The sequence below is a fragment of the Phoca vitulina genome, unplaced genomic scaffold (genome assembly GCF_004348235.1).
Source record: "Phoca vitulina isolate PV1807 unplaced genomic scaffold, GSC_HSeal_1.0 scaffold1, whole genome shotgun sequence".
NCBI lineage: Eukaryota > Metazoa > Chordata > Mammalia > Carnivora > Phocidae > Phoca > Phoca vitulina.
In genome coordinates this window covers 37,879,018-37,896,224 of record NW_022589704.1, presented here as the reverse complement: position 1 = coordinate 37,896,224, position 17,207 = coordinate 37,879,018, and the positions used below count along the sequence as shown (strand labels likewise).

General features: G+C 37.2%; 1 protein-coding gene across 1 annotated transcript; it reads left to right on the top strand.

Moving 5' to 3' along the window:
* The first annotated feature begins 5,127 nt into the window (after positions 1-5,127).
* LOC116640053 (60S ribosomal protein L23a-like) lies at positions 5,128-5,460 on the top strand. The gene has a single exon (XM_032416895.1). It carries the CDS (start codon positions 5,128-5,130, stop codon positions 5,458-5,460), a length of 333 nt encoding a protein of 110 aa, XP_032272786.1.
* The last annotated feature ends 11,747 nt before the right edge of the window (positions 5,461-17,207 follow it).

The following is a 17,207-nucleotide window of genomic DNA, read 5'->3' as shown; positions in this document are numbered from 1 at the left end:
AGGCTAACATGATTTATGGCTCAAAACTGACATTCGGAAGTACTGACTTAATAAAAGAAGGTGGGAAGTTCTCAAGAGGAGAGATTAGTACACTTACAGCCAGCAGAAAGATGATAGAAGGGTTTTTTTTGCGTGCTTTTGTTTTTAAGGACTAAGGAATCCCTCCAAGGGAAGCACATTTCAGTGAAGACAAAGAATTTCTGTGGACAGTTGATTTTGAACCCCTGTCACACCTATGGTCTGATGCAGCTGTTCAGCATGTTTCTGTTTTTCTGTTCAGTGGCTCTTCCTAAAGCTGTGTGACACTTCCCTCTGCTACCACAAGGCCCTACTGCAGACCTCCAGCTGCTGTTATGTTTCATAGGCCTCTCTTCTAGGCAGTCTGCTTTGGCATGCTGCTAAAGCACTGCTTCAAAGCCCCCAAGAAATGAAACAGATGGGAAGATTTCAGGGTCACTTGCTGGATGTTGCATAAGCCAATGCCAAGTTGGGTACACAGAAAGTTCCCAGGTCTGTCTCAAAACCCTCAATCTACTGAGTTACATTATAAAGGCTCAAGGAACTCTCTCTCCTCTGAGAGGTTCAGCATGACAATACCCATTTGGTTCTTTGAGAGAGATAGAGCCAGCAGAGTCTGTCTGAGGAGAGTTAGCTTGATTTTCCACCCATTATTTCTTCTCCTGTGTCTTGTGGTGGGGGTCACATGCCATGGGTATGTGCTGGTGCCATGTCTGTTCGGTCTAACACAACAGTTCCTACCCCAGTAATCTTGACTTACTCTGATGCCTAGTGGGATGGAGGATGATGGATCCTCCTTCTTTCTCAGAACTGGTGAGCAGTCAGTGAAAAGAATCCAAAATGTAGTGACTACATTGAGGTCAGAAACTGAGGAGGTGACAAGTTGCCAGAGTTTAGTCAATGGAAGCAGAGTGAGGAGCAGAATAAAATCAGGAACTAAGACAACAACCAGAGACTCTAAGTCTGAACGAAAGAAAAGAGAGAACAAGAGTCTAAGTAACAAAATGAAGATGATTGCTCGTGGGTGCTGGCAGAGAGACAAGAACAGGGAAACTGAAAATATACTTGTAGTTAGGTCAGCTATAGAGCATTCCACTTATTAGTGTTGAATATTATTCAGAGCCTGAAAAAGGAAGAAAATTCTGACACATGCTACAGCATAGATGAATCTTGAGGACATTAAGTGAAATTACCTAGTCACAAAAAGATAAATACTGCATGATTCCATTTACATGAGGTACCTAGAGTAGTCAAATTCATAGAGACAGAAAATAGAATGGTGGTTGCCAGGGGCTGGTGGGAAGAGTAGGGAATTATTTTTTAATGAGTACTGAGTTTTTGTTTTGCAGGAGGAAGAGTTCTGGAGATGAATGGTGGTGATGATTGCACAACAATATGAATGTACTCAGTGCCACTGAACTGTACACTAAAAAAAACCAGTTAAAATGGTAAATTTTATGTTATATGTATTTTACCACAATTTTTTTGAAAAGGGGTGTTTGCCTTGGAGGACTGTCGCTTTTCATAGCACAAGTCCTGTCCTCAAAATATTTTAGTTTAGGGAGGAATCCAATGATTCTTCTCAGGAAAAAGAAAGTATACAAAAATATTTTTAGGAATTGCTTACAAGTGGAAGTATCTTCCTTTTGGCACCACCAAGAAGCCAGTACTCTTGTGCCAAAATTATAGTTTCCTGAAGAGTAATTAATAGTCCGTCCTGTTGGGTGCCTGGGTGACTCAGATGGTTAAGCGTCTGCCTTCGGCTCAGGTCATGATCCCAGGGTCCTGGGATTGAGTCCCGCGTCGGGCTCCCTGCTCAGCAGGGAGCCTGCTTCTCCCTCTGCCTCTCTCGCTCTCTGTCTCTTATGAATAAAAAAAAAATAAAATCTTTAAAAAATAGTCTGTCCTGTTATGAGAGGAAAAGGTGGTAGTTTAGGACAGTGTGTCATGCAGAGCACAGTGTGCTCAGGAAAAATCTGGAAAGAAAAATAGACAAAAGGGGGAAATGGAGATAACAGAAGTGAAAAGCAGAAAGCAACATAAAATTGAGGAAAAAGAGAAAATGTAGCAATAGCTCTCTGCTAAAGTCTGTGAACCCCCAGCAGTAAGCATTAGCAACAAGGACTATGAAACTTTAAGACACAATAATCTGTCAGCTGAAGAGCTCAGTGGAGAAGACATTGTGGAACAAAACAGAACTCGAGAGAAAAACTGAGCATGGGTCTCAGCCACCCTTGAACTGTGAGTTTATGTAATCCTCTGTAGGAGAAAGGAAGTCTAACAACATATAGATACTCTCTCTAGAATAGTGCTTCTTCAACTTTTGTGTGCATCAGAATGTTTTGTGGGCTATTTGTTTCTGTGTGTGGCAATTTTAAAACAATCAGTAATTTTTAATGGAAACAACTTGACCTAAAATCTTTCACAGAATTTTGAGACCCATTAAAACAAAGTTTGATAAGAAAAAAATTCTGTTGGGGCGCCTGGGTGGCTCAGTCGTTAAGCGTCTGCCTTTATTTAGCTCAGATCATGATCCCAGGGTCCTGGGATTGAGCCCTGCATCAGGCTCCCTGCTCGGCGGGAAGCCTGCTTCTCCCTCACCCATTCCCCCTGCTTGTGTTCCCTCTCTTGTTGTGTCTCTCTCTGTCAAATAAATAAATAAAATCTTATTAAAAAAAGAAAAGAAAAAATTCTTTTATTCAGCCTGGTCTATTAGAAGCCTGATCAAAGCACAAAGGAACATCAGGAATCTTCTGAGTGATGGATAACTTAATTATCTTGATTGTGGTAATGGTGTCATGAGTGTTTATATATGCTACAACTTGTCAAATTATGTACTTTAAATATGTACAGTTTATTGTCTATCAACTATATCTCAAAGATAAATTTCTCTGGCTACAATGTAATTAAGTTGGAAATTAATAATAAAAAGAAAGTAAAAATCTATTAAAATATTTCTAAAAATTCATGAGTCAAAGAAAAAAATTATGATAAAATTTTTAAATTCTTTAGAATTGAACAAAGAAAACAGTATAGAGCAAACTTTATGAGATGCAGCTAAAGTGTTACTGATTATTGTCTTAAATGCTTACAAAAGAAAATGAGGACTTGATATTATAATCTAAGTTAGAAAAAATGGAAATTAATGAAATGAAAAATATACACATAAAAGGAAAGATCAGGAAGCAAGAGTTGGTTCCTTAAAATGACTAATTAGATAAACCTCTGGCAAGTTTAATCAAGGGGAGAAAAGAGGAAAAATAAAAGAATTGAAAAAGGAAACAAGATGCTGTAGATATTAAAAACATAAAAGGATATTCCACTCTGGCCAAGATGGAGTAACAGGGACCAGATTTATCATCCTTCCTAAAACAAGCAAAAAAACAGACAAAACATATGAAAAAAAAACAGTTTTCAAGACACTGGACATCAAAGAACAAAGGGCAGTGGTCCCTAAGAGACAGAAAATAAGAGACTGAACAGAGATGACAAATGACAGAAATAAGGAGAGTCCTGTGATAGCCCCAACTTACTATCTTGAGAGTTTCCAGGCCATGATGCAGGGAGGGGGAATCAAGGTGGAGCACGGCAGATTCCCTCAGTTGCTGAGTTAATTCTTCAAGAATACAGAGCTGAGAGTCCCAGGAGACCAAAGAAGCTAGGGTTTGCAGGACAGAGTATCTGACTCGAGAGAGCCTCACAGAGAACCTAGGATGTCTGCACATGCGTGTGAGGAAACCACCTGAGGCCCGAGAAAGGAACATCTGAAGGCATTTAAGGAAAGAGTGCCTGGAGCTCACAAAGGTGTAGTGCCTGTTACCACTAGCTGGTTTAGAAAAAAATCTCTTAATTCACGGGCACTGGGTGGAATACTCTGAAAGGATTATAAAGGAACATGAAAAAACTTTTGGGGTAATGGATAATGTTCACTATCTTGATTGTGGTGATGGTCTCAGGGATGTTTGCAAGTGTAAAACTTACCAAATTGAAAAAAAATTTTACACTTTTATATGTGCAGTTTGTTAATTACATCTCAAAAAAGCTGTTAAAAAACTTAAAAAATAGAATCTAGAACACAAAAGTATAGTACATATTCATAATATATCTTCAATAAATATTTATTAGTTTTTCATATAAATAACTTTATACAATAAATTTGAAAACTTATATGAAGTAGATGAATTCCTAGAGAAATGTAACTTACAAAATTGACTCAAGATAAAGGAGGAAAACTGATTATATCCTTTAAAGGAATTAAAGCAGAATTTAAGAACTGTTTCAAAAAGAATAGTGCTGGGGCACCTGGGTGGATCAGTCAGTTAAAGGACTAACTCTTGATTTCAGCTCAGGTCATGATCTCAGTGTCGTGAGATTAAGCCCCACATCAGGCTTCTGCTGGGTGTGGGGCCTGCTTGGGATCCTCTCTCTCCCTCTCCTTTTGTCCCTCCCCTGCTCTCTCTCTCTCTCTCAAAAAAAAAGTGCTGTGCCCCCCAAATTTTTATAGGGATATTTTAGCAAATACTCAAAGTGTAATAAATAAAAAGCACAATATAACGAACTAAGAATAAAGCCACATGTTCAATACTCACTATATATGTAAAACATACTAACTCAACAAGAGGAAAAAAATCCCATCTTAGTGAAAGAGTATCATAATTACCTCAATGATTGATAGATAAAGCAGAAAAAAATCAATAAGGATAATGATGACTTAAACAATAACCTCAATCCTTAGATAACTATTTTCAGGGAATAGAAATACAACTCCTCACCTCATTTTATGATGTTAAAATATCTTGATATGAGATCTGTCACAAAAAAGAAAAAATTCCAGATCAATCTCATCCATGGACATAGATACAAAAATCCTGAACGACAAAAACCACAAACCTATCAATGTACAAAAGTTAAGTTATTCGGTTTTTTGTTTGTTTGGTTTGGTTTTTTATTTTTTATTTTTTGTCAGAAATAAAAGACTGAGGTAACTTGACTCTATAAACCCCTGGAAATGAACCTCGGAAATCCCTTTCATGAAGATGGCGACTAAGGTGAAGAAGGTGCCCCTCCCAAAGGCAAAGCCAAAACAAAAGATTTGAAGGCCAAGAAAGCATGCTGAAAGGCATCTACAGTCACACAGAAAAGATCCAGATGTCACCTACATTCCGAGGGTCCAAGACACTGCGTCTCCAAAGGCAACCCAAATATCCTCGGAAGAGCATCCCCAGGAGCAACAAGTGTGATCACTATGCCATCATCAAGTCCCCCCTGACTACCCAGTCAGCTATGAAGAAAATAGAAGACAACAACACACTTGTTTTCATTGTGGATGTCAAGGCTAACAAGCACCAGATCAAACAGGCTGTGGAGAAGCTCTATGACATTGATGTGGCCAAAGTCAATATTCTGATCAGGCCTGATGGAGATAAGAAGGCATATATTTGACTGGCTCCTGACTATGATGCTTTGGATGTTGCCAACAAAACTAAAGAATATAAGAACTGAGAACACAAATGGCAAGATTTCATTCCTTTTGATGGCTGCATAATATTCCATTGTGTGTGTGTGTGTGTGTGTGTGTGTGTGTGTGTGTGTGTGTGTATAAACCACATCTTCTTTATCCATTCATCTGTCGATGGACATCTTGGCTCTTTCCATAGTTTGGCTATTGTGGACATTGAATGGAGCACTGGGTGTTATATGCAAACAATGAATCATGGAACACTACATCAAAAACTAATGATGTAATGGATGGTGATTAACATAACATAATAAAATTAAATTAAATTAAAAAAAAAGAAGTGAGAACACAAATGGAATGCAAATATATCTAAAAATACTCACCTTTTTAGTAATCTGGGAAATGTAAGATGAAATCACAATGAAACACCATTGAACATCTACGATATTCATAAACATGTGGCTTATGTCTGTGAGCAATATTGAACTCTGGAATTAGACTGACCCACTCAGGCATGGACCACCCCTGGTGGCCTACATGTAACACAGTGGCTTGGAGATATGTGTGCTTCCTGTGGCCAGCTAGCCCCTAAGAAGAAGAAAGGAGGAAGATTGGGGTTTTGATTGCCCAGTTTCTGCTCCTAAGTTCGTGATTGCGTAGGTCACTTCTCTTTCCTAGAGTAGAGTATGGGGATAGAGAAGAGTCAGGAGGATTATGTTAATTGACCCCCCTTCAACTAGAAGAAAACTCCAGGAGAGGTAATAAATGCTACTTACTAAAGATAGCCATGTTATAGTTAAGGCAAAACAAGTTACCCTTGGGGTGCCTGGGTGGCTTGGTCGGTTAAGTGGCTGCCTCTGGCTCAGGTCATGATCCCAGAGTCCTGGGATCAAGCCCTGCATCCGGCTCTCTGCTCAGCGGGGAGCCTTCCTCTCCCTTTCCTTCTGCCTGCCGTTCTGCCTGCTTGTGCTCTCTCTGTCTCTGTCAAATAAATAAATAAAATCTTTAAAAAACAAACAAACAAAAAAAACAAGTTACCCCCACAATGATATAGTTATTTTTTACAGGGATGGGTAGCCAGCATGTAGAGTAATTTTACGGCAACAGTTGATTACTTGAGGTTTATCAGCACCATAACCAAGTACCATCAAGTTCAACAGAATAAAGAGACAGCAGAATTTAAAGAAACAGTATATATTCACTTGTACTTTTAGAGAACCATTCTAAATATATAATTTGGCAGTTACTTTTAATAATCTTTAAATTAAAAAATCTTACTAGGGGAATAATTATCACAATGCATGTGGTACAAAATTCAAAGTGTATAAAGTGTGTACAGTGAAGTCTTTCCCCTGCCCTGGCAATTATTCTTAAGAGTTGTTTTTCTAATTATATATCATCAGAGATGTGTTTTATTTCGTTTGTTCTTTCCTCTTGATTTGATGAACACAAAGTCCTCAATTTACAAATGAACTTTTGGAGCATAATTTGCTTTCAAAGCTTTTAGAATTCAGACTACGTAGTAAATTTCTGTTTCTAGTTTCTTTAAGGAGGCTCGCTAGCTTTTAATTACACCTCAAATGTAGAACATGAAATACTGTAATGCCTAATGCATTTAATAACATGGTTTCTGTATGAAATTGTGTTCCAAGTTGTAACTGGGACTTACTCCAAAGTCCCAGCAGAGACCATCCCTTTTCTCTCCCAATCCTTATACTAGAACTTTCAAGCTAATTCTCTGGGAAGTGGGAGGCAAAAACTATACCTATGGTGGTAGACAGGGTAGTAATGGAACTTCTGGGAGAGTAACAATGTACACCATGGGAACCACCTGCCAAATGAAGATTGGTAATTGGACCACAGTGTCACTGATAGCACCGCAGGAAGAGGAGACAAAGCACTCCTGAGTCCCACAAGCTGTAATTTGCTTCTGGAGTATAAGGTCAGAAGTAGCAATAACTGTCAGGCATATAAGTAACTTTAACTTACAGAGACAATGGAAAATACTGACAATCTGTTAATCATCTACAAATGGTTCCTTTCCTACCTCTTAATTTTAATGGATACAACTTGAAAAAGAAGTATTTTTCATAGTCATTTTTTTTTTTTTACTTTACTTCAAAGTATGAATATTTCTTTTATAGTATGTTTCAAAACCAACTCCACCATCAGGATGTAAGACAATTGTTTTGGTTAGGAAATCCAGAGTAGACATATTTACAGTCTCTTACTCCAGAAATTGAGATAGAACTGTCAAGTAATTAAGCCAAACATTTTCTTTTCTCACTCACTCAGTGTATTGGCCAGATACATTAGGGCAAGGAATATGCTTGGAGAGCAGTCACATAGTCTGGTGGAATGAAGCAGACATGGAAATGAGCAAGGTTTGCAGAGTGATACAAAGAAGGAAGTAGCAAATGATACAAAGAAGGAAGTAGCAACTTCTATCTGGAGCTGGGAGCAGAGGCTGGAAAGAGGAGGGCACTCAAGAGACTTCAGTGAGTGTGACACTTGAAACCACCTTCTATCTCCTGCAAAGAACATGTCATGCACAGAGCAAAGGGACAGAGCTTTGCCAGGGAACTACATTTAGGTGGGGCTTCACCGGCATAAGGGATGTATGATGGAATGTGGCATGAGGTGAGTTAGGTGGCTCCAGACCATCCAGATATATATGCTAATGCCTTTATCTTGTCCATCACACTCCTCTGGAAATCTTTAAAAAACACACACACATTGTTAGTTATTTTTACTCCTATATATACTAACATATATTTAAAAAGCTTTATAAACTTATTAATAAATCGAACAGAGGTTATAAGATAAAAAGTCAAAAGTTGCTCTCCACATGCATACCTAAACTGAGCCCTGCTCACTTGTGGAATATTTTTTTCATTGGTAGAATATATTATAAGATCTTAGCAATACCAAGATACATAAGTATCAACTATTTCTTTAAAATTTATTTGAGATTTGGAAAATCAGAAACAGATCTGTCTTGTATCTTCAGGAATCTGGTAATTTTTTTCTATATACATATAATACATACAAGTAATTTATCAATTATGGAAGGTGGTGTTTTAAAAATCTTATTTTACAGAATTTTTCAAACCCATACAGAAGTGGAGATAATAATATAGTTAACTTCTAAATTCTAATCATCCAGCTACAATGACTAGTAATATTTTCCTTTCTTTTTTTAAAAAAGATTTTATTTATTTGACAGAAAGATAGAGAGAGAGCACAAGTAAGCAGAGCGGCAGGCAGAGGGAGAAGCAGACTCCCCGCTGAGCAGGGAGCCCTTCATGGGGCTCCATCCCAAGACCCTGGGATCATGACCTGAAGGCAGATGCTTAACTGACTGAGCCACCCAGGCACTCCTTCCTTTCTTTCTTTCTTTCTTTTTTTTTTTAAGATTTTATTTATTTATTTGACAGAGAGACAGCGAGAGAGGGAACACAAGCAGGGGCAGAGGGAGAGTGAGAAGCAGGCTCTCCACCGAGCAGGGAGCCCAATGTGGGGCTCGATCCCAGGACCCTGGGACCATGACCTGAGCCGAAGGCAGATGCTTAACGACTGAGCCACCCAGGCGCCCTCCCCTTCCTTTCTTAATTCTACACTCTACACCTCCCTTTTTTTGCTGGAGTTTTAAACACTGATTTCAATTTATATCTTCAATTTACATCTTTCACAGATAAATAATAAGTACTAATAAGTACTTCAACTTATATCTTTCACAGATAAATATTTTAAATACATTTACAATACCACTGTCATACACAGCAAAATTAACACACTATTTATTCTGTGTGCATTATTCTTACCACTAACTCAAAAATGTCTTTTACCTTGATTTATTTGGATTAGGATCGAAATAAGATCTACATATTGCATTGATTTGAGACACAAATTGTATCATTTATTAATTTTCTATCTTCACTTACATCTATTTCTGGATTTGCTTCTCATTTCCATGGTCTTTCTGTCTAATCATGTACCAATACAACATTGTTTCAATTATGCAGATTTATAATATGTTTTTATACTTAGTAGTACTTTTTCCACCCTCAATTCTTTTTTTTTTAAGATTTTTTATTTATTCATTTGAGACACAGAGATACAGAGAGAGAGAGAGAGAAAGCATGAGCAGGGAGAGAGGCAGAGGGAGAGGGAGAAGCAGGCTCCCCGCTGAGCCAGGAGCCCAACGTGGGGCTCGATCCCAGGACCCTGGGATCATGACCTGAGCCCTCAATTCTTTTCTTGGGGCTTTTCTGGCTATTCTTTTTACTTGTACTTTCAGATAAATTTTGTAATCAACTCATCTAGATTCAGAAAAAAATCTGATGGTAATTTTATTAAATTTATAAATTAACTTAGGGAAAATATACATATTTATGATGTAAGTCTTCCTGTCCATGAATATAATGTATCTTTTTGTTTTTTCAAATCTATTTTTTTGTCATCAGGAGTGTTTCATCATTTTTCTTATATAGATTTCACCTATTTCTTATTAAATTTATGCCCCAGTATTATATATTATAAATAGGGTTGCTCTTCCATTATTTCTTCTATCTGCTTATTGTTTGTTTATATGAAGTTATTGACTTATTTATATTAATTTTATATGCTACTTCTTTATTAAATTCTCTTATAATTTCTATTAATTTTTCCATTTGTTTTTTGTTTTCCAGATATATAATCAAGTTACCTGCAAAAAGAGCTAGTTTTTTTTTGTCTTCCTTCCAATTCTTGTGCGATTAAATGTGTTCTCTTATCTAATTGCATTGGCTAATACCTCTCTTTCCAATGACAAATAGTAATGGACATGGTAATCATCTTTGTCTTCTTTCTACTTTTAGTAATGTTTTCCCATTAAGTAAGATGCTGGCTAATGGGCTGAAGTATCTCTCAATTCCTAGTTAATTAAATATTTTTAATATGAATGAATGTTAAATTTTATTAAATGCTTTTTTGGCATTTATGAAGGCAATAATCTGATTTTTCAGATTAATATTAATATGATGAGTCATATTAACTGATGTCCTATTATGGAAAAACTCTTGTATCCTTGGAAATGCACTTTGTAAACATATATTATTTTTAAATATACTGTTGGTTCTCTGTGCTAAGATTTAAGATTTTTTTTTACATTTCATAAATGGGATTGGTTTTCTTTCTTCTCCTGTGCTCTGGACTGGATTAAATAGCATTGGGATGATCTCATCTTCTATGGTTTGATAGAATTCCCCTGTGAATCTTTTTTTTTTTTTTTTAAATATCAGATTCTTCAGCTCTACCTTAGTTCTACAGAGTGTGGGATTCAGAGTGTGGGCCCTCTTCCCGTACACCTACTGCCAGTGATACTCACCCATGGATTTTGCATTTTGGAACCACCATAGGATATGGAGATGATGAATCTTCCAAGAATTGAGTATAATATTAATACCAAACCTGACAAAGATCATACAAAAAGAAAATTATAGACCAATCTCATTTATTCTGTGAATATACTAAAAATCACTGAATTATATACTTTAAATAGATGAATTTTATGTTATATGAATTATATCTCAGTAAAGCTTTTTTTTTCTTTTTAAGAAAAAAGATTACTATAGCATGATTCCTAGATATCTCACTTAGGGGACTGAACAAATGATGGTGCCACTTACTAATAGTAGGAGTAGAGAAAGATGAATAGGTTTGGAAGGAAAGCTACTGAATTCAGTTTCAGACAGGCTGTAAACTGTAATTGAAGCTATGGAAGGGGATAAAGTTACAGAAGATGGAGACAAACCCATAAAGTAGAATCAAGGGCATATTCACTTTCCTGCATATAATCCTGAAATTCTACATGGAAATAAATTGAGTTTCCAAGTTTTTTAATGCTAGCTGAAATGTCCCTTTGCTTTCCATTTTATTGTTAAAAGATACATGATTAGTTTATCCCAACCAATATCCAATGGAATGGTAATTTGAATTCAATATAATGGTCATTACCAGATACTAAGAGAGTAACAAAGTTTATTTTTAAAACCTTTATCTGGAAATTAGTGTTAAAAGAGTCACCTTCTGACATCAGTGAGAGAAAAAAAACATCTCCTCTATGACTGTCTTCCCTCTGAGGGCTTATGGAAGTTTGACCTATTTGTAGGAGAATGGATGTGATTGAATAAGGTGTCCATTAATTAAGATGAATGAGTTTAAAATTAAGTCAAGTTAAAACTTCAACCTCACAATAAGTCTGGCAAACAATGGAGGATAGTTTGTTTCATGGAGATGAAGGTTTTGTTGTTTTTGTTGGTTAAGGCTTCAAATTGACTTCTGACAAGGAGGCTGCAAGAAGATTCTCTAGCAAATTGGCATCCTGGGGAGAGCCAGGTACTCTGAAAATTTCTAATTAGGAGAAGTTAAAAGTTATATAAGCCCAGCTGCCAAATTGACTGCCTAACCTTAAAAGCCAAACAGATTTACCTTTCTTTCTTTCCTTCTTCCTCCTCCTTATCAGAGACTTTGTCTGGAAATAAATCTCAAATTGCAAACAGAAAGTTCTGTGATAAATCAGGTCTAAGAACTAGAAGGGAGCTTGTTATGGTTTAACAGATGCTGTGACTCATGCAAGACTTTATATCTAAGCACTCATACTCACAAGTAGTCCTGAATTTGGCTTCAGTGTCAACTAATCCAGAGAGGACAAAAACATGCAGTATGCTATATTGTGTCCACAGAACTTCTGTCACTTAAGCATATTTACATTTCTGAAAGCAGGATAATTTCAGTTTGGAGTCACAGATCCTACTGCCTATAGAAAACTCTAATCAGGATCACCACCATGGATACTGCCCAATTTTATTTTTATTTTTATTTTTTATTTTTTTAAGATTTTATTTATTTATTTGAGAGAGAGAATGAGATAGAGACAGAGAGAGCATGAGAGGGGGGAGCGTCAGAGGGAGAAGCAGACTTCCTGCTGAGCAGGGAGCCCGATGTGGGACTCGATCCCGGGACTCCAGGATCATGACCTGAGCTGAAGGCAGTCGCTTAACCAACTGAGCCACCCAGGCGCCCTGCCCAATTTTAGAAATGATGTTATTCCTGGAAAAAATGTGCCTATAATCATCGTTTAATAAAAGTTATTTCAGCAGTTGTGGTTCAGAAAATATTTCTAACCCAATTTTCACCTGTCTTTACCAGCCTGGAGATCATACTATAGCTATTCATAAATTACAGTGGATCCAAATTCTATCCTTTTTAAACAGGAGTTATTTTTTTTCCAAAATGATCATGGTTATTTCTAGGAGTCCCCAAACAAGTGCCTTCCCCATATTCACAAACAAATCTTTCAGCTTTCATCACTATATGGTACCATTAATTAATTCATTTATTCAGTTAATATGTACTGAGTGCTTTCTGTGTGAGGGGATTTGGCAGAGTCTTACAGATATCTCAGTCCTGGCCCTCTTGGGGCATTCATAGCTTTTTTTCCTGGAAAGCTCCAGTTATCATTTGTTAACACGCATTGCCGGCAAGCAGCTGGATGAAATTTTTATCACCGTCTCTGCTGAGGAAGTCCCCCGTGAAACACTTGAACAAGAATACACCGAGAATGCTATATTTCAATGTTCCTGAAGTCTCCAATCTTATGTGCTGGAACAATGCTGGATTTCATGTGGAGGTGGAGAAAATAACCCTCCTCAATTCTGTGCTCCTCTTTGACGTCTGGATTCCAAATCGGGGCTGCTTCTTCATGAAAAAAATTTTTCTGTAGCTCTTGGGGCTCAAAACCAGTCCTAGAGGCTCAGCATCATGTTTTCATCTTCATCATCCCTCTTGCTTGCCCCAAACCCCATTACTGAACTATGGCACCCAGGCACATCAATGAGAGCAAGTATTTTCCAGGTTTTGGTGGTTGTGCTTATGTTAGGAGTGTCTGGACCTCAGCTTAAATGGCCTGTTGCATTATGTAGCATAATTCAAATGCTGGGTCAGGAATCTAGCATATAAAATGTAACCACTTAAAGATTTTGCCCAGAGCTACAGCAAAAAAGTACATGGCTTTTTTCAGTGAACAACTCATCTAGAGCTAGGTGTGTTACTAGGTTGAGAGTGGCAACCAATTCTTGTAGGAATTGACAAGAGTTACCTCTAGAAGATCCAAAGCAAAGTGGGAAATGTGGTTCAGGAAAAGGATTCAGTCCTGAAATACTGAGAAATTATGTTGTCAGGGAGAATGCATGACAACCTCTAAAGGCAAAAAAAAAAAAAAAAAAAAGTAAAATAAAACAAAACCAACCAACCAACTGACAAAAAACAGACACTAGACCAATCAAAACTGTTACTGAGGGGTCAGCCCTGGGAATACTAAGAATAAATTAAAATTCAATCAATACCAAGTCTGACCTGTTTTGTGGGTGAGTATCTACTGTCACCTTGCATGTTTTAAGAATGGTCTTATTCAAAAGTTTCTAAATTACTCTAAAAAAGAATCCAAAATGGGGCTATGATGTAGCATGTATAACACCTGACACAAGATATTATTTATTACTGGAGTGTGGATCAGGTAACTCAGATTTTGAAATTTCTGGTATTTTGCTTGGTGTTGTTCCTTCCACCATTTAAATACCTCAAAAGGGAATGTTTGTCTTTGCTGAACAGAGCAAAGAGATTCAGTGCCTCTGTCCCTGTGGGTTGGCAGCTGAAATGTTTCACCTTGTTGACCTACATGAACCCTGAGGAGATGGCATGGGTATAGGAAGCCAGGAGGGTGAGAGTCAGTGTCAGCTCTAGAATTAACAGTAACCCCATTTCGAGGTATTTATCCTAAGTATGAAATTTATCCTAGGTCAGAGCTGTGGACAAATACATTTATTGATAATTCACAAGAATCAAATTTGGATTTGATGCACAAAGGAGATAAATTAAATGTCTGCACAAAGGAGATAAATTAAATAATACATGATGGTAAGTCCATGAAATAGAATAATACACAACCATTACTGTATTAAATCATAATGTATCATCTTGCATTAAAATCTTATTTCCAAAAACTATATGGTAAGGTGGGAAAATATTTATAATAATGCGTTAAGTCAAAAAAAGAATATATAAAATAGATATATAGTATAAACCCACCTTCATAGTTGCAAATGAATTTTATATATTTTTGTATGTTTTTCTTTCTGTGCACACACACATACAGTTGCATTTACATACACATACACGCAGTTATCTATTTATCTTTTCTGTTGGTCAGAGTAAGCTAATTTATGCTGCATTAACAATGTGAAAATCTCCAGAGTCCAGAGCTTTGAGACTATAATATGATATAGACTAGATATGACATAGACTAAAAATTCAGAAATAATCAGAAAAGTAATCTGAACTGGAATACACCCAAATAGAGGGAAATTCCAGTTGTGAACGAGCAAAGGAATGGAATTTAGATTTAGATGACAGGTTTTATAATTCAGTATATTATTTATAGCCATTCACTTCTAAAAGACTTATAACAGTCACTTATAATGAAATCTCATATCAGTGGAATAGTTAAAATAAAAATATTGGAGAAAGCTAGAATAGCATTTTTCAAAGTGTGTTTCACAGAATGGGACTAGGTGTCATGCGAAAATAAAGTTTTGTGTTCATATAAGCTCGAGAAATGCTTTAACAAAATGAAACAGTAATTCTTCTTTTCAGAATTTTGCACAGGCTTTGATGCTAATGATCATGGTGAATGAACAAGAGAAGTAAGGTGTATGTAAGTCTCCCTGATCAGAGCATGCTTTCTGTGATGCTGAAAATGTTCTATAATCTGCTAGCCACATTTGATCGTTGAGTCCCTAAAATGTAGCTAGTGCAGCTGAAGAACTGAAGTTTTAATTTTATTTAACAAAAATTTAAGTAACCACATGTGGCTACTGGCTACCATATTGGATATATTGGATAGCATAGAATTAGAGCATCCCAAAGGTCAAACTTCCAAATAACACACTCTAGGAAGCATTTACGTAGAGCAACCATTTTCAAACTTTTGGTCTCAGGATCTCTTGCCATTTTTTAAAAAGACTTTATTTTGGGGGCACCTGAGTGGCTTAGTCGGTTAAGCGTCCACCTTCGGCTCAGGTCATGATCCCAGCGTCCTGAGATCGAGCCCCACGTCAGGCTCCCTGCTAAACAGGCACCCTAGGATCTCTTAACCTCTTAAAAAATCAGTTGTGTAGCAGTTTTGTAGCACAAAACCAAAGAGTTTTTGTTTTGTGGGTTATATCTATCGATATTAACTATATTGGAAATTAACACTGAGAGATTTAAAAAACATTTATTCACTAAATCATTTAAAAATATCATCCGTTGGGGCTCCTGGCTGGCTCAGTCAGTGGAGCATGCAACTCTTGATCTCGGGGTTGTGAGTTTGAGCCCCACGTTAGGTGCAGAGATTACTTAAAAATAAAATCTTTAAAAACATACCATCAGTTGTTTTCCTTGAAGTGACAGGCTTACTTCATTTATTTTCAAGAAAACCACTGCCAGATACGCAAGTCTGAGTAATCACAGTCATCTCATCAGTCATATTTTCAAGTAAAAATGGTATTCCACAAAAAACCCCCAGCTGATTCAGCTAGCAGCTCAATGCAACAGTGCTCCAACCATACTTCAGCATGTGGCACAAGTGTTCCCTGCCTATTTTCATACCTTTAAGGACTGAGGTTTAATAAAACTGATAGCTTTTACTTCATCATAATTTTTTTTTTACTGCAAGTGTATGTACAGTGCCGGCCAGTACAGTTCCAGCACACTGACATTCGTGCTAAGGCAATGACAGTTTTACCTGCCTTAACACTTGCTTTTGTACCATCGGTGAAATAGGCAGGTAATCTTAGATTTATTATGGAAAAGTTTTTAACTCAGGAAGTCCTCAAGTGGGTGACTGGGATGCCAAGGGTCTGCAGACCATGTTTTGAAAAGAGCTAGTATAGAACAAGAATAAGGTGGGGGAGGGTGGGCAGGAGAAGATAAAATCCTGGAACCTGGGTCTTTAACTGAGATTGATGAGAAAACTGGTGAGTGTCCAAACTGTTTATTACACTTAGGTTAGAAGGACCCGGAGAGGTCCAAATAGAATCCATCTTTGGGAGCAGGTAGTTATAGCAAATAAAAGGAGGTACCAATCATTATATCCCCACAACTGACTATTAGTTATTCATTTAAGAATAACTGAATAGTATAAATTTGTCCACATAGGGTTCCTAGAGCTAATTCTTTTTTTTTTTTTCAGTTTTATTTTATTTTATTAACATATAATGTGTTATTTGTTTCAGGGGTACAGGTCTGTGATTTGCCAGTCTTACACAATTCACAGCGCTCACCATAGTACCTACCCTCCCCAGTGTCCATCACTCAGCCACCCTATCCCTTCCACCCCCCTCCCCTCCAGCAACCCTCAGTTTGTTTCCTGAGATTAAGAGTCTCTTACGGTTTGTCTTCCTCTCTGGTTTCGTCCCGTTTCATTTTTCCCTCCCTTCCCCTATGATCCTCTGCCTTGTTTCTCAAATTCCTCATATCATTGAGATCATGTGATACTTGTCTTTCTCTGATTGACTTATTTCGCTTAGCATAATATCCTCTAGTTCCATCCATGTTGTTGCAAATGGCAAGATTTCATTTTTGATGGCTGCATAATATTCCATTGTGTGTGTGTGTGTGTGTGTGTGTGTGTGTGTGTGTGTGTGTGTGT

Bases quoted from the DNA above. Each gene is read 5' to 3' on its own strand.
- LOC116640053 (XM_032416895.1), top strand. From the start codon at position 5,128: ATGCTGAAAGGCATCTACAGTCACACAGAAAAGATCCAGATGTCACCT.